The sequence below is a fragment of the Bos grunniens genome, chromosome 6, assembly GCF_055505025.1.
Source record: "Bos grunniens cultivar Pamir isolate PY7600 chromosome 6, Bosgru_T2T1.0, whole genome shotgun sequence".
In the NCBI taxonomy this organism is placed as follows: domain Eukaryota; kingdom Metazoa; phylum Chordata; class Mammalia; order Artiodactyla; family Bovidae; genus Bos; species Bos grunniens.
In genome coordinates this window covers 96,577,127-96,604,397 of record NC_141170.1, presented here as the reverse complement: position 1 = coordinate 96,604,397, position 27,271 = coordinate 96,577,127, and the positions used below count along the sequence as shown (strand labels likewise).

Here is a 27,271-nt window from a genome sequence, read left to right as displayed (position 1 = left end):
TTTATTTATTTTAATTAGAGGCTAATTACTTTACAATATTGTATTGGTTTTGCCATACATCAACATGAACCTGCCACGGGTGTACACATGTTCCTGAACCCGCCTCCCACCTCCCTCTGCATACCATCCCTCTGGATCATCCCAGCGCACCAGCCCCAAGCATCCTGTATCCTGCATCGAACCTGGACTGGCGATTCGTTTCTTATATGATATTATACATGTTTCAGTGCCATTCTCCCAAATCATCTCCCGCCTCCACAGAGTCCAAAAGACTGTTCTATACATCTGTGTCTCTTTTGCTGTCTTGCATACAGGGTTATTGTTACCATCTTTCTAAATTCCATATATATGTGTTAGTATACTGTATTGGTGTTTTTCTTTCTGGCTTACTTCACTCTGTATAATTGGCTCCAGTTTCATCCACCTCATTAGAACTGATTCAAATGTATTCTTTTTAATGGCTGAGTAAATACTCCATTGTGTATACGTACCACAGCTTAAATATAACTTTTAAATTAATTTGTTCAGAAAGAATTATACTGTTACTTGTTTTCACTTGATGATCTTGATGTAAACTCAAAAAGACTTCTGTCTGAAAGGCAGCAATAGTTCCAAAGATTCTAAAGGCATACATATGAACCCAGACATTGACGTATATACTTTATCTAATGTTCATTTAACAAATATATGTGTCAGTAATGTGTGAACCGTGAACTTCCAGATGTTCAAGTTGGTTTTAGAAAAGGCAGAGGAACTAGAGATCAAATTGCCAATATCCACTGGATCATCGAAAAAGCAAGATTTCCAGAAAAACATCTATTTCTGCTTTATTGACTATGCCAAAGCCTTTGTGTGAATCACAATAAAGTGTGGAAAATTCTGAAAGAGATGGGAATACCAGACCACCTGACCTGCCTCTTAAGAAACCTGTATGCAGATCAGGAAGCAACAGTTAGAACTGGACATGGAACAATAGACTGGTTCCAAATAGGAAAAGGAGTACGTCAAGGCTGTATATTGTCACCCTGCTTATTTAACTTATATGCAGAGTACATCATGAGAAACGCTGGCCTGGAAGAAGCACAAAGTGGGATGAAGATTGCCGGGAGAAATATCAATAACCTCAGATATGCAGATGACACCACCCTTATGGCAGAAAGTGAAGAGGAACTAAAAAGCCTCTTGATGAAAGTGAAAGAGGAGAGTGAAAAAGTTGGCTTAAAGCTCAACATTCAGAAAACGAAGATCATGGCATCTGGTCCCATCACTTCATGGCAAATAGATGGGGAAACAGTGGAAACAGTGTCAGACTTTATTTTGGGGGGCTCCAAAATCACTGCAGATGGTGATTGCAGCCATGAAATTAAAAGACACTTACTCCTTGGAAGGAAAGTTATGACCAACCTAGAGAGCATAGTCAAAAGCAGAGACATTGCTTTGCCAACAGAGGTCTGTCTAGTCAAGGCTATGGTTTTTCCAGTAGTCATGTATGGATGTGAGAGTTGGACTGTGAAGAAAGCTGAGCACTGAAGAATTGATGCTTTTGAACTGTGGTGTTGGAGAAGACTCTTGAGAGTCCCTTGGACTGCAAGGAGATCCAACCAGTCCATCTTAAAGGAGATCAGTCCTGGGTGTTCGTTGGAAAGACTGATGCTGAAGCTGAAACTCCAGTACTTTGGCCACCTCATGCGAAAAGTTGACTCATTGGAAAAGACCCTAATGCTGGGAGGATTGGGGGCAGGAGGAAGAGGGGACGACAGAGGATGAGATGGTTGGATGACATCACTGACTCGATGGACATGAATTTGGGTAAACTCTGAGAGTTGGTGATGGACAAAGAGGCCTGGCATGCTGCGATTTATGGGGTTGCAAAGAGTCGGACACGACTGAGCGACTGAACTAATGCTTAGTAGCTAAGGGCATGCACTACATATTGAAACACATCTGAACTCAGCTCTTGTACTGCCACTCTCAAAGGAAGGAAAAAAGTTCAAATCTCTCTTAAAATAGTTAATGTATAATTCTGTATACATTATGATTTTTTGAAGAAATTTTCTTCAAATGTTATGTGTTCAGTTAGTGCACCTGTCAAATTTAATTGATGTTTCTTAAATCTGTAGGGACAAGAGATGAGGAACGGTTTCAGGTGTTTAGCTAAGTCACAAAATGAATCACCCACATTTAGAAGGGTCTTCCCTGGTGGCTCAGATGGTAAAGAATCTGCCTGCAATGCAGGAGACTTGGCCATAAACTTTTGCTAAATAATATGTATAGTCACTAGATGTCACTATTGTCAACATTGCTCCAAAAGAATAAACCCAAAGTACATTATACACTACAGGAACACACACCAAGAGAAAGACAAGAAGTTGTTTCTATTAAGTGACAGAAGACGTGTGTGTGTGTGTGTGTGTGTGTGTGTGTGTATACACACATGATGTTTGTATAAGATGTGAAGTTCCCAAGCAACATGTATTGGTATTTTCTCACACTGTTTGTTTTGCAGTAGGTCCATAAGGGAATAGAAAGTGAAAGAAAAGTGAAAGTGAAGTCACTCAGTTGTGTCCAACTCTCTGCCACCCAGTGGAGTGTAGCCTACCAGACTCCTCCATCCATGGGATTCTCCAGGCAAGAATACTGGAGTGGGTTGCCATTTCCTCCTCCAGGGGATCTTCCCAGCCCAGGGATCAAACCCAGGTCTCCTGCATTGCAGGCAGATGCTTTACCCTCTGAGTCATCAGGGAAGCCCAAGGGAATAGAAGCATAGCCTTAAAACTGATAAAGGCATTAGATTATCTAACACCCTTCCACCTTACCCATTGTATAGGTTTGGAATTGAAGTACAGGAAGGTGAAGTACCAGGAAATTTACTCCAATGTAACAGATTAAAATAAATAAAACAGATTTACTCCATAACAGATTTAAAGCAGAGAACTTAGATTGCCCAGCTCTTTTATAGTACAAGCTTTTATAGTACAAGCTGTGTCCATTATTTATATGAACAAAGAGACATTGTAATAAAAACAGATGAAAACAGAACTTCTAAATCAATCAAAATTTTCCACAACTTTAAAAGCAAAGCTTAGTAATATGATGACAGTATATACTTTTAATAAAAATTATCAATTGAATAACCATACTTTTGCTATGAGCTGTAAAAACATCTCACTAAAAAAACAAAACAAAAAACTCACTTTATCCCCCAATAGCAAGATATGTAGTATGTATGTATTTATACTGTACCTCATTCCAAAAGGGATTTTAAGAAACTTACTTCAATAAAGCATAATTTTTTTTGAATACTGAGGTGATTATAAATATACTGGAATAAAATTACAACGAAGTCATCTTTTAGTTTACAAAAAGCATGATGTCCAGTAAACTTAAATTTGGATGTGGTTTAGTTGCTCAGTCGTGTCCAACTCTGACCGCATGGACCACAGCCCACCAGACTCCTCTGCCCATGGGATTTCCCAGGCAAGAATACTGAAGTGGGTTGCCATTTACTTCTCCAGGGAGTACTCTCAACCCAGGGATTGAACCTGTGTCTCCTGCATTGCAGGCAGATTCTTTATCCTAAATTTGGATAATTGTTCCCAAATTTGATTCTGCTTTCTCTAGCTGTGAGCACAAAGTAAGAAAAGTATATATATAGTACTATACCCATTAAAAGATGACAGAAGATTGTTATTTACCCAAGGTCATACAAATAGCATATTTCTGATTTCAAATCCCTAATTTCTTGCATTATGCCAGCTATCCAGGTACACAGAGCACTCCTATTCCAGATATACAATGAGAGTACTCCTGTCATCGAACCAAGCTTGGGTCTGTTCACATGATATGTAGTAAAGCCAATCTACTGACACAGCATTGTGGTGAAAGAAAGTACAGTTTATTGCAAGGCACCAAGCAAGGAGAACAGGCATCTAATGCTCAAGAGACCCCAACCCCTTGATGGATTTCAGGAAAGGGTTTTTAAAGGCACGGTGAGGTAATGGTCAATGGTACGTAGTCAGCTTATGTACATCCTTCTGATTGGTTGGTGGTGAGGTAACAGGGTGGTACTTTGGGAGTCGGCATCATCAGTCTTGTTGCAGTCAGTCTGGGTCTGTGAACTTGTGGGCAGCATGCTGTTAACTTCTTTCACCTGGTAGTGGTTTTGGTGGTGGTGGTTTAGTTGCTGAGTCATGTCTGAATCTTTGCAAGCTCATGAACTGTAGCCCACCAAGCTCCTCTGTCCATGGGATTTCCCAGGCAAGAATTCTGGAGTGGGTTGCCATTTTTCCAATCCTGGAGTGGGTTTAGTATCTGCAAAACAACTCAAGGATATGGCTCAGAATATTATCTGTAGCCTTTGAGGAAGAACTAAGGGTCTTTTACTTTGTTTTACGGCTAAACTATTATTACTTTATCTTGCTTGACTGTTTTCCTCTGTTTCTGTATTTTCTCACTTCTGTGATTAAGTACGCTCTTTGGAACTTGCTGAAGGCCTAGGAAGCTAAAGCTTTTCTACAATCAAGGAGTGGAGGACATGGTGCTGGTGGTTTGTGCCTGCAAAGGCCCTGCAGGGTCCTGCCTGGTTTCACTCCTAACAGAAGACATTCACTATAACCATCAGACACTTACCACAGTTACTTCTAAATTACACAACAAGGCTTTTGCTTATGTCAAGTTTATTTCAGATAGTTGCACAGAACTGTTAACAGGAGTTTTTCTACCAAGAAATTTCAACTCCCCCAAAAACCAACTGTTAAGAGAAAGGTAAAATTAATTAATTTATCTGCATTTTAAATTACAAAATTCATCTTAAGGAAATAGGCATTTTTTAAAGTGTCAGAAAAAAAACATGTGTCCAGGGAAAGTGAGAAGTCCAAAGGAAAATAGAGATAAGGAGCTATCTAGAGCAAAGAAGAAAGCAGACAGGCACAATATTAAAAAGGGGGGAAGGGAAAATGGGGTGAGATCTAAGGCCCATGTGTTCTGCCCAGTCAGCTTCTCATCCCTACATTCCTCACATATTTGGTTTTTCCCCTTCAACTTGCCCCATTAAAGTTATGCCAAAAATCTATCCTAGGCAGAGTCTTAGTTCTTCAAAAGTTCCAATCTTTTAAGTTTTTGTTCTGTAGGACCAGAATCTTTTTCTTAGTTGTCCTGTTAACTTCTTATCTATCTTTACAGCATAGTCTTTAAGGATCTTATTCTTATCTTAGTCTTTAAGGATCTTTGTTTTTCTTAATGTATTTGAAATGCTTATGATTGATGTTAGAATCTCTTTTCTTTCAAAGATGTCCTTCCTGTTAACCATGCAGAATGTTTTTGTTGTATTTTCAGTATCTGGTATACTTTTATTCTCAGTTCATTCCACAAATATTTATTGAGTGCCTTCCATTTATCAAGTATTGTGAAGATCAAGGGTGCTGCTGCTGCTGCTGCTAAGTCGCTTCAGTTGTATCCAACTGTGCGACCCCATAGACAGAAGCCCACCAAGCTCCCCCGTCCCTGTGATTCTCCAGGCAAGAACACTGGAGTGGGTTGCCATTTCCTTCTCCAATGCATGAAAGTGAAAAGTGAAAGGGAAGTCGTTCAGTCGTGTCCCACTCAGTGACCCCATGGACTGCAGCCTACCAGGCTCCTCCATCCATGGGATTTTCCAGGCAAGAGTACTGGAGTGGGTTGCCATTGCCTTCTCCGGAAGATCAAGGGTAAAAAACCCCATATGGTCCCTACTGTCCTGAAGTACGGAGGCTTCCAGTTCCATTCAAGATGGAGTAAGTCCACTACAACCTCTTTTTCACTGCTCATGACCCAAAACTGAAGGAAATGCAAAGAGCAACTACCTGAGGACTCAGAAAGTAAACAAAAGCAGGTAGATTGGGAAGGAGAGTCAAAACTATGAAGGTCAATTTCTCTTGCTCTTGTGGCTTTAACCTGAAGGTAGGCCTCAGTCATTCAGCTATTTAAGGCCCACACTGGAGGCCAAAAACTATAATAGAAAACCTACTTTTATTGCCTGAAGATCTGGGAAATGGACCCTATAGTCCAAAGTGAGTGTGAGGAATCATTGTTATCACAGTTGTTTTCGTTTTTTGGCTTTTCCCCAAGGGCAGGCACTATTTATGGAATTATGGACAGCTAAAACCCAGAGAAAAGCCTCAGCTTCTGACTAGAGAAACCAGGGAAAGAGACCTTGAGAGAAATAGAATTGGGAGGAGGTATGGATTCAGGAGAGGAGAAAGCTGGAGAATAGGGCTCCTTAATTCTGTGTTTGAACCCAACCAAATGTCTTGTGTCACCTCCAGCTGTGCATGAATGAGATAGGCCCAAAGCAGCATAGCAATGGCTTTAAAAACTGACATAAGAATTTTTAAAACAAACAAAAAAAACACTGCCCGAGTCACAGTGGCTGAATGCCCAACCCCTGAGTGGCTTCATGCGGCAAACTAATGAGAGTATAGAAAAGGCTTGGAAACAACTGAAGTTGGAACATGCCCACAGAAAGTAAGGGAGAGCTTATGATCTGTACCAACTCAAGTTGATTGTCTGCTAAAACAAACAAAAAAGTATTCCTCAGAGGATTTTAGTAAGACCCAAAATCTGTGCAACAAAATGTCCAGGATATACTCCAGGAGTACTTGACGTATAAAGAGACAGAACATGATAAAAAAGTCAACAGAGGCCAAGCAAAAAATGACACAGATGTTGGAATTATCAGATAAAAATGGTGAAGCAGCTGTGTTTCAGCTGGTAAAGATAAGCATAGTCATAATAAATGGAAAGATATTAACAGCAGAAAAATAAAAACAGTTAAAAAAGAAGTAAAAAATTTTAAACTAAAAAATACAGTATCTGAAATAAAACATTCACTGAATGGACTCAATAGCAGAATGGAAATGAACTAGGAAAGAATCAGTGAACTTGACAGATAAATAGAAATTGTTCAATCTGAAGAACAAAGTGAAAAAAAGATTGAAAAATAAAATGAACAGTTTCAAGGACCTGTAGGACACTATTACAGAGTCTGTAGTCTAATGAGAAAAACACATGAAACAGTCACTCTAATGAATACATGATTACGAACTGAGATAATACTCTGAAAAAAAAAATGATCAAAATTCTTTAAGAACATAAAATACTTGACCTTACTTAGCCTAGGGTCAGAGGTGGTGTCATAAATATTTCTCTGAGGATATGGTCCTTGAGCAGAAGGGTAAAAAGGAGTTAACCAGATGAAGGGAAGTTTGTAGTGCAGAGTGTTTCAGTTGGAGGAGAAAGCAAGTATATTGGGCTTCCCTGGTGGCTCAGATGGTAAAGAATCTGCCTGCAATGTGGGAGACCTGGGTTCGATCTCTGGGTTGGGAAGATCCCCTGGAGGAGGGCATGGCAATCCACTCCAGTATTCTTGCCTAGAGACAAAGGTGCCTGGCAGGCTACAGTCCAAGGGGTCACACAGAGTCGGACACTACTGAGTGACTAAGCACATACTCACAAGGCTCTGCAGAAGGAATCTAGCAATTTCTAGGAACTGTAGAAACATCACAGTGGCAAGAAGTGAAAAAAATGAATGTGGGATGGTATGAAATTAGGCTTGAGGGGGACCCAAGGACAACACTGTGCAGAATCCTGTGGGTCGTTGCCATGAACTATGTGTTTGTGTCCACCCCAGTTTCGTATGTTGATATCTTAATCCTCTTTGTTACTGCTCAGGGCTTTCTCTAGTTGCAGTGAGTGCGGGCTACTCTTCATTATGTTTTCAGGTTTCTCACTGCAGTTGCTTCACTTGTTGCCGAGCACAGACTCTAGGTGTGCGGGCTTCAGTAATTGTGCCACACAGATTTAGTTGCTCCATGGCATGTGAAATCTTCCTGGACTAGGGATTGAACCCATGTCCTCTGCGTTGGCAGGCAGATTTTTAACCACTTGACTACCAGGAAGCCCCCCTAAGGTCTTTATTTTTAATACTTCCTTTTCTAAAACAGAAAAGCCATAAAGTTAGATATTTGATATTTTTTTTTCTGTTTCTTTTTAAAAACAGATTTAAGTTACAATGGCCATTTTCTAAATGGGAGCATCTAAAGCCTGTGAGAGCTTTAGTCTATATCTGGCACACTGTCTGATATATTATAAGCACTTTAGTTTTAAGAGTGTGGGCTTGGGAACCAAGCTGCCTGGTTTTGGCCCCACCTCCATTATTTATAGCTGTGTGACCCTGGAAAAATTAATTCAATTATTCCGGGACAGGAAGGCATAGACAATAGGGGTGAACCAAGGGAAAATGGTAATGTATCTCAGATCTAGGAAAAATAAGTGTGACTATCATAATTTGTTGGGAGCATCATCTCAGGCAAAATACCTAGAGAACTATTCCCTAGGAACTAGAGCAGAAGTAGAACTGAATGTTACGAAGCTACCACTACTGAGCTCAGTCCCTGATTTGCTTAAAGTGACCAGCACTCCCCAGCTCCATACATTCTCTCTGGAAGAAGATATCATTTAGACACTGTATCATTTCTTATACACAATGTCAAGTTTTCAATAAAAATGATTAGCCATGCCAGCTATTAGACAATACTATATGACCACAAACCAAGACAGAACATTGAAAATAGAAACAGATTAAAAAATGACCCAGATTTTTGAGTTAGGAGACAGATATGTTAAAATGACTATGATTCTAAGAACTGAAACTTTTATAAAAGTCTTGGGAGAAAAATAGGAGGGAAGCTTCATGAATTTGGATTTGGCAATGATTTCTTGAATATTATACCCAAAGTACAGGCAAAAAGAAAAAAGATGAATCGGACAACATCAAAATTAAAAACCTTTGCACATGGAAGGACGCTGTCAACGGAGTTTAAAAGGCCGCCCAGAGAATGAAAGAAGATATTCATGTTTGCAAGCCAGATGTCAGATAAATGATCAACATCCATAGTATTTAAAGAACCCTGTAATTCAACAACAACAAAAAAAATAGTTTTAAAATGGGCAGAGGACTTTGAATAGACATTTCTTCAAAGGAGATATTTGAATAGCCAATAAATATTTGAATAGCCAATGAAAAGATTCTCAACATCAAAATCATTAGGGAAATGCAAATCAAAACCACAGTGAGATACCACTTCATATTCATTATGGTGGCCATTAATAAAATAACAGGTATTAACAAGTGTGTGGAGAAATTGGAACCCTTGTGTTTCACTAATGTAAATATAAAATGGTATAGTCACTGTGGAAAACAGTGTGGCAGTTCCTCAAAAAATTATAGAATAACCATGTGATCCATCAGTTCTCCTTTGTATGTACCCAAAAGAACTGACAGCAGAGACTTGAGCAGTTATTTGTACATCCTTGTTATCACAGCAGGATTCACAAAAGCTTCAAAGGTGAAAACAGCCCAAATGTCCATCAATAAACGAAGGGATAAACACAATGTGGTATATACACAAATGGAATATTATTCAGATTAAAAAGGAAGGAAATTCTGATAACTTGTTACAACATGGATGAATTTTGAAGACATTTTGTCAAATAAACCAGATGCAAAAGAACAATTTTTTATGATTATATTTGTATGAAGTACCTAGGGTAGTCAAATCCTTGAGAGACAGAAAGTAGAATGGCAGTTACCAAGGGATTTGGAGAGGGAAGAATAGGGATTTATTGTTTAATGGATGCAGAATTTTGGTTTAGGATGATGAAAAAGTTCTGGAGATGGAGAGTGGTGATGTTTGTTTAACAATGTGAATGTATTTTGTTGTTCTTCCTCAGTCACTAAGTTGTATCCAACTCTTTTGCAACCCCATGGACTGTAGCCTGCCAGGTTCCTCTGTCCATGGGATTTTCCAGGCAAAAATGCTGGAGTGGGTTGCCATTTCCTACTCTAGGGGATCTTCTTGACCCAAGGATTGAACCCACGTCTCCTGCATTAGCAGGTGGTTTCTATACCACTGAGCCATCAGGGAAGCCCGTGTGAATGTACTTAATCCCTTTAAAGTGGTTAATTTTATATCATGTATTTTTTATTAAAATTAAAATAGTAACTATGATTAATTAGTATCAGCCAAAGGGAGGGAAAATACATTATCTTCAAAGGAACCATGGTAAAAGTGATAGTTTAATTCTCAGCAGAAATTATGGGACCCAGAATACAGTGGAACATTTTTTAAATGCTTACAGAAAATAACTTCTAGAATTCTGTATCCAGTGAGAATCCCTTCAAAAGTGAAGGTAAAAGTGAAAGGTGAAAGTGAAGGTGAAGGTGAAATTAAGACATTTCAGATGAATAAATAATGTAAGGCTTTATTACCAACAAATCTATAGTTAAACAGGGAAAGCATGAAAACAGACAATACCAAGGTCAATAAGAATATGAGGCAACATAAAGACAGGTTACAACACGTGCAATTGGTTGTAAGACGGAAAGAAAAAGAGATTAAATGCATAAATAAAACATATTTGCCAGCAACATAGTTTATACTTAAAAAATCCAAAAGATATATTTATTAGAATAAAGTGAATTTTAAGGCCTGCATTATATTAGTAAATACAAATAATGAATTTCTGAAATGATACTATTTTGGTAATATTGAAAAAAGCATCAATGCCTAGAAATAAACCTACCTAGAAATAAGCCTAATGAAAGATGTGCAAGACCTTCTGAAAACTGCAAAATGTTAAAGAAAATCTAAATAACTGGAAGGATATACAATGTCCAAGGATTGGAAGACTCGATACTATTAAGATGTCAATTCTGGGAATTTCCTGGTGGTCCAGCAGTTAAGACTCTGTGCTTTCCTGGCCAAGAGCACAGGATCAATCCCTGGTCGGGGAATTAAGGTCCCACAAACCTCACAGTGTGACCAAAGGAAAAAAAATATCAGTTCTCCCCAAATTAATCTGTAGATTCAGTGCAATTTCAGACAGAATTCCAGCAGGTTGTATATGTGTGCATGTGTGTGTGTGCATGCACGTGTGTGTATTTGTGATTTGACAACTTGATTCTAAAATTTATACGCAAATGCAAAGAGTCAGTCCAACTCTCTCAATATATATTATACATGGACTAATGTAGTGTTGCGTAAGGATAGAAAACTAGGCCAGTGGACTAGAATAGAATCCCCAGATAAATTCACACATATGTGGTCATCTGATTTACAATAGAGGTGACCCTGCATTGTGATGGGTAAAGATGGTATTTTAAATGAATGTGCTGTGCTGCATGTCATCGCTCAGTCATGTCTGACTCTTTGTGACCCCATGGACTGTATCCTGCCAGGCTTCTCGGTCCATGGGGATTATCCAGGCAAGAACACTGGAGTGATTGCCATGCCCTCCTCCAGGGGATCTTCCCAACCCAAGGATGGAACCCAGGTCTTCCACATTGCAGGCAGATTCTTTACCATCTGAGCCATGCTGAGTCAATTAGATATCATAAGGGAAAAAAATGAACTTTCATCTCTTCCTCACACTATACAGAAAAATCAATTCCAAATGAATTATAGACCTAAATGTGAGAGACACAACACTAATGCTTCTAGAAGAATATGTAAAGAGAATACCTTTATGATCTCAGGGTTGGCAAAGATTTCTAAAATAAAGCTCTAGCCATAAAGGAAGAAAAGAATAAATTGGACTAAGTTAAAAACTTCTGTTAATTCAAAGACATCATCAGAGTGAAAATGCAAGCCACAGAGACTATATAAATGGGTATTTATATATTCAAGAAAAGATCCATTCTAGACTACATGAAGAGTTCCCAACAAATCAGTTAGAAAAAGTCGACCAATTCACTTTTTAAGTGGATTAAGTGAGTTAAATAGATACTTTACTAAGGAAGATATTTAAATGGCCAATAAATATATGAAATATGTTGGTCATCAAGAAAATGTAACAAATCCACAATGCAGTATCACCAGAATAACTAAAAGAGACAGATGATACCAGAGTTAACGAGGATTTGAATAATACTCAAGAGTATTTGGTTCAAATTCCAGCTATGCCACTTGCTAGCTGTGTGACTTTGGGGAAATTACTTAACTTTCCTGGGTCTCAGTTTTCACATCTGTAAAATAAGGATAATAATAGTAAATAATTCATAGAGTTATGAGAATCGAATGAGATGATTCATGTTAAATGTTTAGCACAGTCCAGCTTGTGTCAGCTGTTATCTTTTAATCCTCACAATAACCAATAAATTAAGCAATATTATACCATTATTTTACAGATAAGGAAATTGAGGCCTAGGGAAATAAATCACTTCTATCTCAGCTCCAAATTTCTTGCTTTGCATATGACCTATCAGTTCTACTTTTGATAAATATTTAAAGAGTATTGAATAATTGGGCTTCCCTTGTGGCTCAGCTGGTAAAGAATCTGCCTGCAGTATGGGAGACCTGGGTTTGATCCCTGGGTTGGGAAGATCCCCTGGAGAAGGGAAAGGTTACCCACTCCAGTATTCTGGTCTGGAGAATTCCATGGACTCTATAGTGCATGGGGTCGCAAAGAGTCGGACACGACTGAGCGTGACTTTCACCATAAACACCATTGAGTAATTGCCAGGCACAAATATTGCTTTAAAAATACCAAGTTTCTGTTATAGCTTCTAACCTGTACATTTATTATTCAGACTCCTTATCTAGGTTTTAAAGTTCTAATGTTTGCTCCCCTGGATCCCAGGTCCTGCTATCCTAATCATGTGGGTGCATGCGTGCTAAGTCACTTCAGTTGTATCCAACTCCTTATAACCCTATGGACTGCAGCCTGCCAGGCTCCTTTGTCCTTGGGATTCTCCAGGCAAGAGTACTGGAGTAGATTGCAATTTTCTTATCCAGGGGATCTTCCTGACCCAGGGATCAAACCCGAGTCTCTTATGTCTCCTGAATTGGCAGGCAGATTCTTTACCACTGGTGCCACCAGTGGGAAAGTAAAAAAATGTTAGTCACTCAATTGTGTCTGATTCTTTGTGACCCCATGGACAGTAGCCCACCAGGTTCCTCTGTCCATGGAATTCTCCAGGCAAGAATACTGGAGTGGGTAGCCAGTCTCTTTACAGGGGATCTTCCCGACTCAGGGACTAAATCCAGGTCTCCTGCTTTGCAGGCAGATTCTTTACCATCTGAGCCACCAGGTAAGCCCAGTGCCACCTGGGAAGCGCAGTCCTAATGATGACATAGTTGCAGATCTTAAAATATGCTCCCTGGTCTCTTGATATGATTCTTGATGTATCCTTGTATGATTCTTGATGTTATATTTGTGTGTTCCTAGTCCATCTGCCTAGTTATAACTAAGAGTGTCGCCTCATTCAGGTCACAGTTGAAATGTCCCCTTGATCAGTGTAACATCATGCTGGTTTATTTTCTTCAGTATTAAATTGCAGTCTGAAAATACTATTTTTCCCTTACCCTCTATAGAATATAAGCTCCATGAGAGCAGAAACCTATATTCCTGTTTTGTTTTGCTGCTTTAACCTTCAGAGTCCAGAAGAGTAACATTCAGAAATTATTAAGTGGGTGAACTTTGTGCCCTGACCTAATGACTTATGTGCACTGGAGCTCAAATATTTTAATGGTGCTAATCCTCAGCCAAAGAATTTTTGGAAAATTCTTCAAGAGATGGAAATACCAGACCACCTGACCTGCCTCTTGAGAAATCTGTATTCAGGTCAGGAAGCAACAGTTAGAACTGGACATGGAACAAACAGACTGGTTCCAAATAGGAAAAGGAGTACATCAAGGCTGTACACTGTCACCCTGCTTATTTAACTTATATGCAGAGTACATCATGAGAAATGGTGGGCTGGAAGAAGCACAAGCTGGAATCAAGATTGCTGGGAGAAATATCAATAACCTCAGATATGCAAATGACACCACTCTTATGGCAGAAAGCGAAGAAGAACTCAAGAGCCTCTTGATACAAATGAAAGAGGAGAGTGAAAAAGTGGCTTACAGCTCAACATTCAGAAAACTAAGATCATGGCATCTGGTCCCATCACTTTATGGGAAATAGATGGGGAAACAGTGGAAACAGTATCAGACTTTATTTTGGGGGGCTCCAAAATCACTGCAAATGGTGATTGCAGACATGATATTAAAAGACGCTTACTCCTTGGAAGAAAAGTTGTGACCAACCTAGACAGCATATTAAAAAGCAGAGACATTACTTTGCCAAAAAAGGTCCATCTAGTCAGGGTTGTGGTTTTTCCAGTAGTCATGTATGGATGTGAGAGTTGGACTGTAAAGAAAGCTGAGCACCAATGAAGTGATGCTTTTGAACTACGGTGTTGTAGAAGACTCTTGAGAGCTCCTTGGACTGCAAGGAAATCCAACCAGTCCATCCTAAAGGAAATCAGTCCTGAATATTCATTGGAAGGACTGATGCTGAAGCTGAAGCTGAACTCCAATACTTTGGCCACCTGATGCGAAGAACTGACTCATTTGAAAAGACCCTGATGCTGGCAAAGATTGAAGGCAGGAGGAGAAGGGGACAACAGAGGATGAGATGGTTGGATGGCATCACCGACTCGATGGACATGAGTTTGAGTAAACTCTGGGAGTTGGTGATGGACAGGGAGGCCTGTGTGCTGCAGTCCATGGGATCGCAAAGATTTGGACACAACTGAGCAACTGAACTGAACTGAACCCTCAGCCTATCCCTTCAGAACTTGACCCAGCTTAGGTGACTGACCCACATTTCTTGATCACAGAGCTTACGAACACTCAGATTTTGGTCTAACAGCTAATGACAGGTAGTCAGTCTAATAATTTTGATACTCCCTTAAAATGAAATTCTACTTTAAAAGGACTTAGAGATCTAATTTGTTTCATCATATTTTTAAAATAAATGTTATTTTCTGTTTTAGTGTCATAAATTCAGTTATGATTCCTTACAGGATTTTATTTTTTTTAATTGAAAGATAATTGCTTTACAATGTTGTGTTGGTTTCTGCTGTATAACAACATAAATGAGCCATAATTATACATATATCCCCATCCTCTTAAGCCTCCCTTCCCCTCTTTAAGGATTTTAAACACTAATATTTTGCTTTATTAAAGTGAGAATATATGTAAGCACTCAGCATATGGTCTACTCAGATGTTAATGTTCCATTTCATTAAAAACTTTCATTATTAAAATTCAGGGCTTCCCAGGTGGCGCTAGTGGTAAAGAACCTGCCCACTAATGCATAAGACATAAGAAACAAGGGTTCAATCCCTGGGTCAGGAAGATTCCCTGGAGGAGGACATGGCAACCCACTCCAGTGTTCACGCCTGGAGAATCCCATGGACAGAGGAGCCTGGTGGGCTATGGTCCATAGGGTTGCTGTAAGAACCCAGCATATGGTTTGCTGCTGCTAAGTCACTTCAGTCGTGTCCGACTCTGTGCGACCCCATAGACGGCAGCCCACCAGACTCCCCTGTCCCCAGGCTTCTCCAGGCAAGAACACTGGAATGGGTTAGTATATGGTTTACTCAGATGTTAATGTTCCATTTCATTAAAAACTTTCATTATTAAAATTGTTTGCCCTTAAAAAAATAGATACTTGAAACACATTCTTATCAAGTACTTAAAATTAAAACTTGAAATCTTTAATTTTGTCCTCAACAGTAACTCAAGAATTGAAAGATATTTTTAAGGCAAAGATACTCTCCCTCAAAGAAGCAAAGATCACAGAGAAGGTAGAAACAACAGATGTTTTCAAATAAGCTTTTCCAGAAATAATTCTTCCCTTGATGTGGTTCTAGTTCACTCTTTTTTTCCTAGTTCATTCTTATTCAAAATAAAAGCTATTTTATTTTGTTTAAATGTTGGACCTACAGACCTTTCTAATGGACCACATATAAAGACATTATTCTGATAGATGTAGGTTTTAAGTTTAAATCTTTTTCCAGGAGCTGACTGAGTAGAGTAAATCGATTATGGAAATTATCTCAAACGTACTAGTTCAGTGCATGAAATGAAGAACTGAGTTTTCTAATACATGCCTTTAAGATATGGCCCAGGATTATGAGCTACTGAGAAGTATTAAATTTTTTGTGTTACGATTTTTAAAACTCATGCACATGACTTTGGTTAATAACTTTAAACATAACTATTTGGACTATTTAGACTATTCAGATATCTGACTTGACTGTGATAAAACTTTATGGTAACAAATTAATCCCACTTAACCATGTTTGTTTTCAAATGGACTTACAGTATTTTTCTTTTTTCTTTCAAATTACTTTTAAATATTAGCATGTACACTGAAGAACCACAAAATGAACACTTGGAGGATGAAAATGTCCAGTCATCTACAACTCCTGAGGTAAAGGCTTAAAACTATATTGTAACATATGACGTAAAAACCTATCTAATATTCAAATTTCTTTTTAAAGTTAATAAGTTTTTTCATATATTTGGTTTAAAAATGAGAAGTGGTCATTTAAAAATAACTAGTTTTAATAGGCCCTATTAAGAAAAGGAATGAAAACATGATAAAAGGTGACTGTAGATTATTTTGGAACTAAAGCAGATTTTAGAAATAGAAATTTGACTTATTATTTCTTGCCATGTCCAGAATAAACTTAGTAGAGTATAAGAGGTAAAGAAAAATGTAAATTAATTAAAATGTTCTGCTGTACATTTGAAGAGACCCAGGTTTTCATATTTGCAAGTGTATAGAGTAAGTCATTAGAGTAAGTCATTAGACCAACTTTTGTTGGTCTTATTTTACTAAATAATAATTGGTCACAATTAGAATTATAAATTGTTTACTTTTAAAATAGGGGTTTCTACAGCTTTTAAGAGTCAAAAAAAGTCCTTTTTAAAAATATTTAAAATACTCACCATTGATTTTAATTACTTTTATCTATAAAGACTTCAAAATCACTGCAGATGTTGATTGCAGTCATGAAATTAAAAGACGCTTACTCCTTGGAAGGAAAGTTATGACCAACCTAGATAGCATGTTCAAAAGCAGAGACATTACTTTGCCAACAAAGGTCCGTCTAGTCAAGGCTATGGTTTTTCCTGTGGTCATGTATGGATGTGAGAGTTGGACTGTGAAGAAGGTGGAGCGCCGAAGAATTGATGATTTTGAACTGTGGTGTTGGAGAAGACTCTTGAGAGTCCCTTGGATTGCAAGGAGATCCAACTAGTCCATCCAAAGGAGATCAGTCCTGGGTGTTCTTTGGAAGGACTGATGCTGAAGCTGAAACTCTAATACTTTGGCTACCTCATGCGAAGAGTTGACTCATTGGAAAAGACTCTGATGCTGGGAGGGATTGGGGGCAGGAGGAGAAGGGGACGACAGAGGATGAGATGGCTGGATGGCATCACTGACTCGATGGATATGAGTTTGAGTGAACTCCGGGAGTTGATGATGGACAGGGAGGCCTGGCGTGCTGTGATTCATGGGGTTGCAAAGAGTCAGACATGACTGAACGACTGAACTTAACTGATAAAGACTTCATTCTAATCTATGTAAATTTATTATAAATTCTGAAATAAGAAAATTTAAAATAATATGGTTCTACTGGACAGACTTCCAGAAAATGATTTCTACATCAGAACTCCAATAGATTAGTCGTGATCCAGTTTAAATAACTTTGATACGTTCCTTCTAGCTAATTTATGGAACAATTTCCTCTTTGTCCACTTATTTCTTGTAAATAGGGCTGCTCATCTAATTTTCCATGTTCACAATAATAATGTGAATTTAGTTATGAGATTTGGTGGTTTCTTATACTCATAAGATTGTATGAAAGTATATTTCTTTTTAATTTATTTATTTATTTTAGTTGGAGGCTAATTACTTTACAATATTGTGGTGGTTTTTGCCATACATTCACATGAATCAGCTGTGAGTGTACATGTGTTCCCCATCCTGAACCCCCCTCCCACCTCCCTCCTCATCCCATCCCTCAGGGTCATCCCAGCCTGAGCACCAGCCCTGAGCACCCTGCATTGAAACTGGACTGGCAATCTATTTCACGTATGATAATATACATGTTTCAATGCTATTCTCTCAAATCATCCCACCCTCACCTAGAAAGATGGTAATCATGAACCTATATGTGAGACGGCAAAAGAGACACAGATGTAAAGAACAGACTTTTGGACTCTGAGGGGGAAAGTATATTTCTTAAGAAGCTTTTTTGTTTTACTTCAGATCCTCAAAGATACCAGTGCTAATGAACATGAAGAAACTAAGGAAACCATCTTGCCAGAAACAGAGGAAACAAAACCACAGATGGAAAAGAAGGGCTCTTGTCCTCCACAAGGAACACTGAATAAAGCTATTACAAATGGTATGTGAAATAAGAAATGTGAATGGATAGAAAATGAGAAATGTGGATTTGATAAATATTAGAAGAGCGAAAGTCACTTAGTTGTGTCCAACTCTTGGCGACCCCATGGACTGTAGCCTGCCAGGCTCCTCTGTCCATGGGGATTCTCCAGGCAAGAATACTGGAATGGGTTGCCATTTCCTTCTCCAATAAGCCACCAAAGCCGCTGCTTAATCTATGCACTCCAAATCACACGAGCAGCTCATATTTATAAGCAATATGTGGACAAAGAGGAAATAGTTCCTTGAATGTGTCAAATATAATAACTGCTTAACAGATCTATATTTTAGTATTTGTCATGACTGTTGATGTCAAATTTTGGAAATTAGAAACAATTAATAGATTTTTATTTAAAACCTACTTTTGACATTTAGTTTTAAGGTAGCTAGAAGGAACATTATACTTCTGGCAATATTAATGTTCTTATTAAACTTAAGCCCCAAATTTTCAAACAGCTGTTGCCTTTAAAAGTTGTATAAAACTTAGCTTCCCTACTAAAATTTTAGAACATTTCATTGTCACCAAATATTTATAAAAGGTTAATATCACAGATACTTTCAGTTTCTGGTCCAACATCATCACTCTATCCTAACAACAAATAAAGAGCTGAACAAATTGAAAATTCAACAAATCAACACTTCTTAGTTCCATCCAAGAACTGAGGTCACAGGGCAAATCACTGCCCCCCAAATTAGGGATAGTCAGATTGATACAGATAGGAGGAGCAAAAATGTGTTTAGAATCAAACCCCATACCCGCCAGAAACACTCAGAAGGCTCAGACAAACCTTGTGCACACCAGGACCCAGAGACCCCACAGAGACTGAGACAGAACTGTGTGTCAGTGTCTCCTGTGGAGGTACAGGTCAAAAGTGGACTGCTGCAGGGGCTCTGGATGCAGCAGACCTGGGTATGGCATAAGCCCCCTTGGAGGAGGTCGCCATTAACCCCACCACAGAGCCACCAGAACTTACATAGGACTGGGAAACAAACTCTTGGTGGGCACAAACAGAGCCATGTGTGCTCCAGGACCCAGGAGAAATGAGCAGTGACCCCACAAGAGACTGACCCAGACTTGCCCATGAGTATCCAGGAGTCTCTGGTTGTGGCGTGGGTCGGCGGTGGCCTGCTGCAGGGCTGGGGGCACTGAGTATAGCAGTGCATGCATGGGACCTTTTGAAGGAAGTCGCCATTATCTTCATTACCTCCATCATAGTGTGAAAGTGAAAGTGAAGTTGCTCAGTCATGTCTGACTCTTTGCGACCCCATGGACTGTAGCCTACCAGGCTCCTCCATCCATGGAATTTTCCAGGCCAAGAGTACTGGAGTGGGTTGCCATTTCCTTCTCCAGGGGATCTTCCCTACCCAAGGATCAAACCCGGGTCTCCCGCATTGCAGGCAGATGCTTTACCATCTGAGCCACCAGGGAAGCCACCATGGTTTGGCCTCTGGTAAATAACAGAGAGGGAACACAGGCCCACCCATCAATAGAAAATTGGATTAAAGATTTACTGAACTTGGCCCCATCCATCAGAACAAGACCCAGCTTCCCCCTCAGTCAGTCTCTCCCATCTGGAAGCTTCCATAGCCTCTTATCCTTCTCTATCAGAGGGCAGACAGAATGAAAACCACAGTCACAGGAAACTAACCAATCTGATCACATGGACCACGGCCTTGTCTAACTCAGTGAAACTATGAGCCATGCGGTGTAGGGCCACCCAAGATGGATGGGTCATGGTGGAGAGCTCTGACAAAACATGGTCCACTGGAGAAGGAAGTGGCAAACCACTTCAGTATTCTTGCCTTGAGAACCCCATGAACAGTATGAAAAGGCAAAAAGATAGGACACTGAAAGATGAACTCCCTAGGTCAGTACATGCCCAGTATGCTACTGGAGATCAGTGGAGAAATAACTCCAGAAAGAATGAAGAGACGGAGCCAAAGCAAAAACACCACCCAGTTGTGGATGTGACTAGTGATGGAAGTAAAGTCTGATGCTGTAAAGAGCAATATTGCATAGGAACCTGGAATGTTAGGTCCATGAATCAAGGCAAATTGGAAGTGGTCCAACAGGAGATGGCAAGAGTGAACATCAACATTTCAGGAATCAGCAAACTAAAATGGACCGGAATGGGTGAATTTAACTCAGATGACCATTATATCTACTACTGTGGGCAAGAATTCCTTAGAAGAAATGGAGTAGCCATCATGGTCAACAAAAGAGTCTGAAATGCAGTACTTGGATGCATTTCAAAAACGACAGAATGATTTGTGTTCGTCTTCAAGGCAAACCATTCAATATCACAGTAATCCAAGTCTCTGCCCCAACCAGTAATGCTGAAGAAGCTGAAGTTGAACGGTTCTATGAAAACCTCCAAGACCTTCTAGAACTAATACCCCCAAAAAGATGTCCTTTTCATTATAGGAGACTGGAATACAAAAGTATGAAGTCAAGAATTACCTGGAGTAACAGGCAAATTTGGCCTTGGAGTACAGAATGAAGCAGGGCAAAGGCTAATAGAGTTTTGCCAAGAAAATGCACTGGTCATAGCAAACACCCTTTTCCAACAACACAAGAGAAAACTCTACACATGGACATCACCAGATGGTCAGTACCAAAATCAGATTGATTATGTTCTTTGCAGCCAAAGATGGAGAAGTTCTACACAGCAAAAACAAGACCAGGAGCTGACTGTGGCTCAGATCATGAACTCCTTACTGGCAAATTCAGACCTAAACTGAAAAAAGTAGGGAAAACCACTGGACCATTCAGGTATGACCTAAATCAAATCCCTTATAATTATACAGTGGAAGTGAGAAATAGATCCAAGGGATTAGATCTGATAGACAGAGTGCCTGAAGAACTATGGAGAGAGGTTCATGACATTGTACAGGAGGCAGGGATCAAGACCATCCCTAAGGAAAAGAAATGCAAAAAAGGCAAAATGGCTGTCTGAGGAGGCCTTATAAATAGCTCTGAATAGAAGATAAGCGAAAGGCAAAGGAGAAAATGAAAGATATATGCATTTGAATGCAGCGTTCCAAAGAATAGCAAGGAGAGATAAGAAAGCCTTCCTCAGTGATCAGTGCAAAGAAATAGAGGAAAACAATAGCATGGGAAAGTCTAGAGATCTCTTCAAGAAAACTACAGATACCAAGGGAACATTTCATACAAAGATGGGCACAATAAAGGACAGAAATGGTATGGACCTAACAGAAGCAGAAGATATTAAGAAGAGGTGGCAAGAATACACAGAAGAACTGTACAAAAAAGATCTTCACAACCCAGATAAAAAGAGTCGGACATGACTGAGGAACTGAACTGAACTGAGATTGATACAGAGAATCATAATTTAACAGAGGAGAAACCTCTCTAGCTGAGGGTAGGAAAACATAAAATGTAATTAACAAATTAGCTGGAGGCTCAATGTGGGCAAGTCTGAGAGTTAATGACTCCAAGGGTAGCCCTGTTGTGGTGTTGGGGGGATATTCTTATGTGAGTTTTACCTTGAAGATCTTTCTGTCAAAGGGAGAGAAAAAGTAACTACTTTCAGCAACAGAACATTCTGTGCTTAACAAGAACTGCCCTCAGAGAAATTATTTTATCAGAGTACCACCTCTAGGGACTTTTATTAGCCTAACCATCTGAGAAGAAAAATACCCAACTTCAGCCCTTTCTAGCCATCCCACACAACCTAAGGGGATGAGAAAAGAAAAAAAAACAACAACCCTGAGGAGCACTTGTGAAATTTCTAGCTCAGGAGGCACAGGCTCACTAAAAGACTGAGGCCTAATCACAGGACTAGAGAACTCTTCTTCTTCCCCTACAACTAACCACCATGTTACCACAGGTCCTTTTATACAGGACATCATGTTCCCCTTTAAACAAAAATATATAGCATGTATTAAAAAGCACAGAACACAGTTGGAAGAGACAGAGAAACCATCAGAACCAGACCCAGATATGCTAAGGGTGTTGGCATTATCAGACCATGAATTTAAAACAACTCTGACTGATACACTAAGGGCTCCAGTGGAAAGGTAGACAACATGTAAGTAAAGATGGGCAATACAAACAGAGAGATGGGAATTCTAAGAATCAAAACAGAAATGCTAGAAACTAAAAACACTTAACAGAAATGAATGCCTTCGATGGGTTCTTTAGGAGATTATACACAGCTGAGGAAAGAATTGCTGTGCTTCGGATTTGTCAGTGGAAACTTTCAAAACTGGTAAGCAGAGAAAAAATTGGGGAAAAAAATACAAATATCCAAGAACGATGGCACAACTACAAAAGTTGTGACGTATGGGTAATAGGAATGCCAGAAAGAAAACAACAGAAGAGATATATAAAGTAATAATGACTGAGAATTTTCTCCAAATTAATGTCAAATAGCAAACCATAGACCCAGGAAGCTTGAGTACTTGAAGCAGAATAAGTTATTTTAAAAAAACTTCAAACACTATACTTAACTGTGTAGTATACTCAAACTGGAGAAAATGAAAGATAAAGAAAACATCTTGAAAGAAGTTAGAGGAAAAAATACCTTACCCATAGAGAAACAAAGGTAAAAGTTACATCTAGTTTATTCTCAGAAACTATGTAAGCAAAAAGTGAAATATTTAAAGTGTTGAGACAAAACACACATACACACCAACTGTATTCTATGAAATTATCCTTCAAAAGTGAGAGAGAAATAAAGGCATTCTCAGATTAACAAAACTGAGAGAATTTGTTGCCAGTATACCTGCCTTGCAAAAGTTTTAAACGTTTTTCAGAGAGAAGGAAATGATATAGGTCAGAAACTCAGATGTACAAAAGTAGTATTCACAGCATTTTCACCAGGAGTAGTTTCCATCTTAAGAACCAACCCCAACCCCCACCCCCACCCCCCGCCTTTTTTTTTGCTCATTCATAAGGAGCAACTCCTCATCTGTTCAAGTTTTATCAGGAAATTGTAGCAATTCCTTCACATCTTCAGGCTCCACTTCTAGCTCTCTTGCTATTTCCACTACATCTGCAGTTTCTTTCCCCACTAAAGTCTTGAACCCCTCAAAGTCATCCATTTAAAGCTATAATCAACTTCGAAACTCCTGTGAATGTTAATATGTTGACCTTTTCCAGTGAATCATCAATGTTCTTAATGGCATCTAGAATGGTGAATCCTTTTTAGGAGTAGAAGCTTTTCAATTTACTTTGCCCAGATCCATCAGAGAAATCACTATCAATGGCATCAATAAAATGTGTTTCTTAAATAAGACTTGAAAAGAGAAATTACTCCTTGATACATGAGCTGCAGAATAGATGTTGTGTTAGCAGGCATGAATATATTGTATCTCTCCAACTGAGCTCTTGGGTGACTATTTGCATCGTCAATGGGCAGTATTATTTTGAAATCTTTTCTGAGCAGTTGGTCTTAACAGGGGGCTTAAAATGTTGAGTAAACAAAAAAATGTTGTAAACAAATGTGCTGTCATCCAGGCCTTGTTGTTCAAGATTAGATTTAGCATTATTCTTAACGGCCCTAGGACTTTGGGAATGGTAAATGAAAATTGGCTTCAACTTAAGGTCACCAGCTGCATTAGCCCTTAAGTTCCTCCTGTCCTTTGAAGTCAGGTATTGACTTCTCTCTAACCATGAAAGTGCTAGATGGTGTCTTCTTCCAATAGAAGACTGTTTTATCTGCACTGTAAATCTGTTGTTTCATTTAGTCATTGTCATTTAATTATTTTAGCTCAATAGTCTGCATAACTTGCAGCAGCTTCTGTATCAGCATTACCTTGCACTCTGATGTGATGGACACGGTGTCTTTCCTTAAAACTCATGAACAAACCTCTACTAGCTTCAAAATTTTCTTCTGCAGCTTTCTCATCTCTTTCAGCTTTCATAGACTTGGAAAGAGATAGGGTCTTGCTCTATTAGGTTTTGGTTTATGGGAATGTTGTGGCTTGTTTGAGGGCTCCCAGGTGGCACCGTGGTAAAGAATCTGCCTGCCAGTGCAGGAGGCACAAGAGACACAGTTTTGATTCCTGGGTCAGGAAGACCCCCTGGAGTAGAAAATGGCAACCGCTGCAGTATTCTTGCCTGGAAAATTCCATGGACAGAGGAGCCTGGCGGGCTACAGTCCATGGGGCTGCAAAGAGTCAGACAGGACTAAGAACAGACACACACACACATGGCTGGCTGGTTTCATCTTCTATCCAGACCACTAAAACTTTCTCCACATAAGCAACAAGGTTGTTTAATTTCCTTATCATTGGCATGTTTGCTGGAGTAGCACTTTTAATTTCCTTCAAGAACCTTTCCTTTGCATTTAGAACTTGGCTAACTGGTAAAAGAGGCCCATCATGGGCCTTCATGGGTTAGGCTTTCAACGTGCCTTCCTCTCTAACTTTTGATTTAAAATGGGAGACCTGTGACTCTTCCTTTCACTTGAGTACTTGGAGATTACTGTAGAGTAATTAATTGGCCTAATTTCAGTAATGTTGTGTCTCAGAATAGGGAGGCTCAAGAAGGCCCACATTCTGGGACATACAATGCACCTTAATAAACTTAAAAGATAAAAATCATACAATGTATGCTCTCAGACCACAGTAGACTTAAAGTATAATTTGTTAACAGAAAGGCAGATGGAAAATCCCCAAATACTTGGAGATTAACCAATAACATGTGTTCTAAACAACACAAGTCAAAAAAGAAAGGAGACATTTCTGAATATTTTGAGCTAAATTACAGTGAAGCTATAACTTACCAAAGTTTGTGGGATACACTGAAAACAGTGCTAAGAGGGAAAAGAATAGCATTTAATGCATATATTAGAAAAGAAGAAAAATCTAAAAATCCATCTAAGCTTCCACCTTGTTGCTGTTTAGTTGCTAAGTCGTGTCCGACTCTGCGACCCCATGGATTGTAACCCATCAGGCTCTTCTGTCCATGGGATTTCCCAGGCAGGAATACTGGAGTGGGTTGCCATTTCCTTCTCCAGAGTATCTTCCCAATCCAGGGATCTAACCCCGCATGTCCTGCATTGGTAGGCAGGTTCTTTACCACTGAGCCACCAGAGAATCAAGCCTCCACCTTAGGAAAGTAGAAAAAGAAGCAAAATAAATTCAAGTTAAGCAAAAGAGAAGAAATAATAAAAATTAAAGAAGGTATCAATACAATTGAAAACAAGAAATAGAGAAAATCAATGAAACAAAAAGCTTGTTCTTTGAAAAGATCAGTAAAACTGATTGCCTTTCACTAGGCCAAGAAAAAAGAAAGTGAGTGAAGGCATTCAGTTGTGTCCGACTCTTTGCGACCCCATGGACTGTAGCCTACCAGGCTCCCCTGTCCATGGGATTTTCCAGGCAAGAATACTGGAGTGGGTTGCCATTTCCTTCTCCAAAGAAAAAAGAAAGCACAATCACTAATAGCAGAGAAATGGAACATCACTATAGATCCTATGGGCATTGAAAGGTTAATAAAGGAATACTACAGACAACTTTGTGTCCACAAATCTGATAATTTAGAAGAAGTGGACCAGTGCCTTGAAGGACTCGTTTGCCAAAATGCACACAAAAAGAAATAGGTAATTGGAATAAGACTATGTCAGTTAAAGAAATTGAATCAATGATTAATAACCTCCCCAAACAGTAAGGATCAGGCTCAGATGATTTCACTGGTGAATTCTACTGAACATTTAAGGAAGAAATTATACCTATTTTCTACAGTCTTTTCCAGAATATAGAAGCAGAGGGAAGCTTGCCAACTCATGAGTCTAGCAGTACTCTCCTACCAAAACCAAAGACATTACAGGGAAAAAAAAAAAAAACACAAAACTATAGACCAGTACCTCTGATGAACATAGATGCAGAAATTCTCAGTGATGTAATTCTCTATTAACAAATAGAGCTCAACAACATATAAAAGGAATTATGCTTCACAACCATGTGGGATTTATCATAGGTATGCAAGTTTGGCTCACATTTGAAAATAATTTAATGTAATCCATCACATCAAAAAGATAAAGAAGAAAAATCACATGATCATATCAATAGATGTGGGAAAAGCATTTGACAAAATCCAGCATTCATTCATGATAAAAACTTTCAACAAATTACAGAGGAGAACTTCCTCAATTTGACAAAGAACATCAACTAAAAATCTACAGCTGCCATCATAATTAATCTTGAGAAAACAGCTTTCCCTGCAAGAATGTCCTCTCACCACTCCTTTTCAATATTGTATTGGAAGTCCTAGCTAATATAATAAGACAAGAAAAGCGTTAAAAGGGTATACAAGGCATACAGATTGGGAAAGAAGAAATAAAACAGCCTTTGTTCACAGATGCCATGATCGTCTGTGTAGAAAATCCAAAGAATCAAGGGAAGAAAACTCCTGTAACAACTAAATAATGAGTGTAATAAGATTGCAGGATACAGGGTTAATATGCCAAATTCAGGGGTTTTTTTCCTAATTACAAACAATGATCAAATGGAATTTGAAGTGAAAAACATACCACCGTTTACACTAGTACTCCCCAAAATGAAACACCTTCATATAATCTAACAAAATGTGTATAATAGCTACATGAGGAAAACTGCAGAATTCTGAAGAAAGACTTTAAAGAAAAAGTTAAATGTATAGACTTCCCGTGTTCATGGAAGACTCAATATTGTCACGGTGTTAGCTCATCTCAACTTGATCTATAGGTTCAATGTAACTCCAATCAAAATTCCCACGTGTTGTTTCATGGATATCAACAGGCTCATTCTAAAATTTATATAGATATGCAAAAGACCAAGAACAACTAGCTCAGTATTGAAGGAGAAAAATTAAAAATTGGAGAACAGACCCTACTCACTTGCAAGACTTACTATAAACCTGAAGTAATCAAGACAGTGTGATTCGGTTAACGTGAAGTCCATATATTAATGGAACAGAATAAAGGGCTCAGAAGTAGAT

The 27,271-nt window shown here is 38.9% G+C and overlaps 1 protein-coding gene across 34 annotated transcripts in view; it reads left to right on the top strand.

Moving 5' to 3' along the window:
* Nucleotides 1–27,271, top strand: part of SLC9B1 (solute carrier family 9 member B1) — a 79,462-nt gene that overhangs the window by 8,507 nt on the left and 43,684 nt on the right. For 26 of the 34 annotated variants that reach the window (XR_015165735.1, XR_015165730.1, XR_015165731.1 and 23 more), the window contains 2 exons: nucleotides 16,233–16,302; nucleotides 18,148–18,286. Coding sequence is in view for 17 of the 34 variants with exons in the window: in XM_086406801.1 (XP_086262927.1) it covers nucleotides 16,234–16,302; nucleotides 18,148–18,286 (208 nt within the window). In the remaining 17 variants the exon portion in view is untranslated. Of the gene's footprint in view, nucleotides 1–15,602; nucleotides 15,674–16,232; nucleotides 16,303–18,147; nucleotides 18,287–27,271 lie in introns of all 34 variants that reach the window. The other 8 variants (XR_015165732.1, XR_015165728.1, XR_015165739.1 and 5 more) reach the window with 1 other exon arrangement.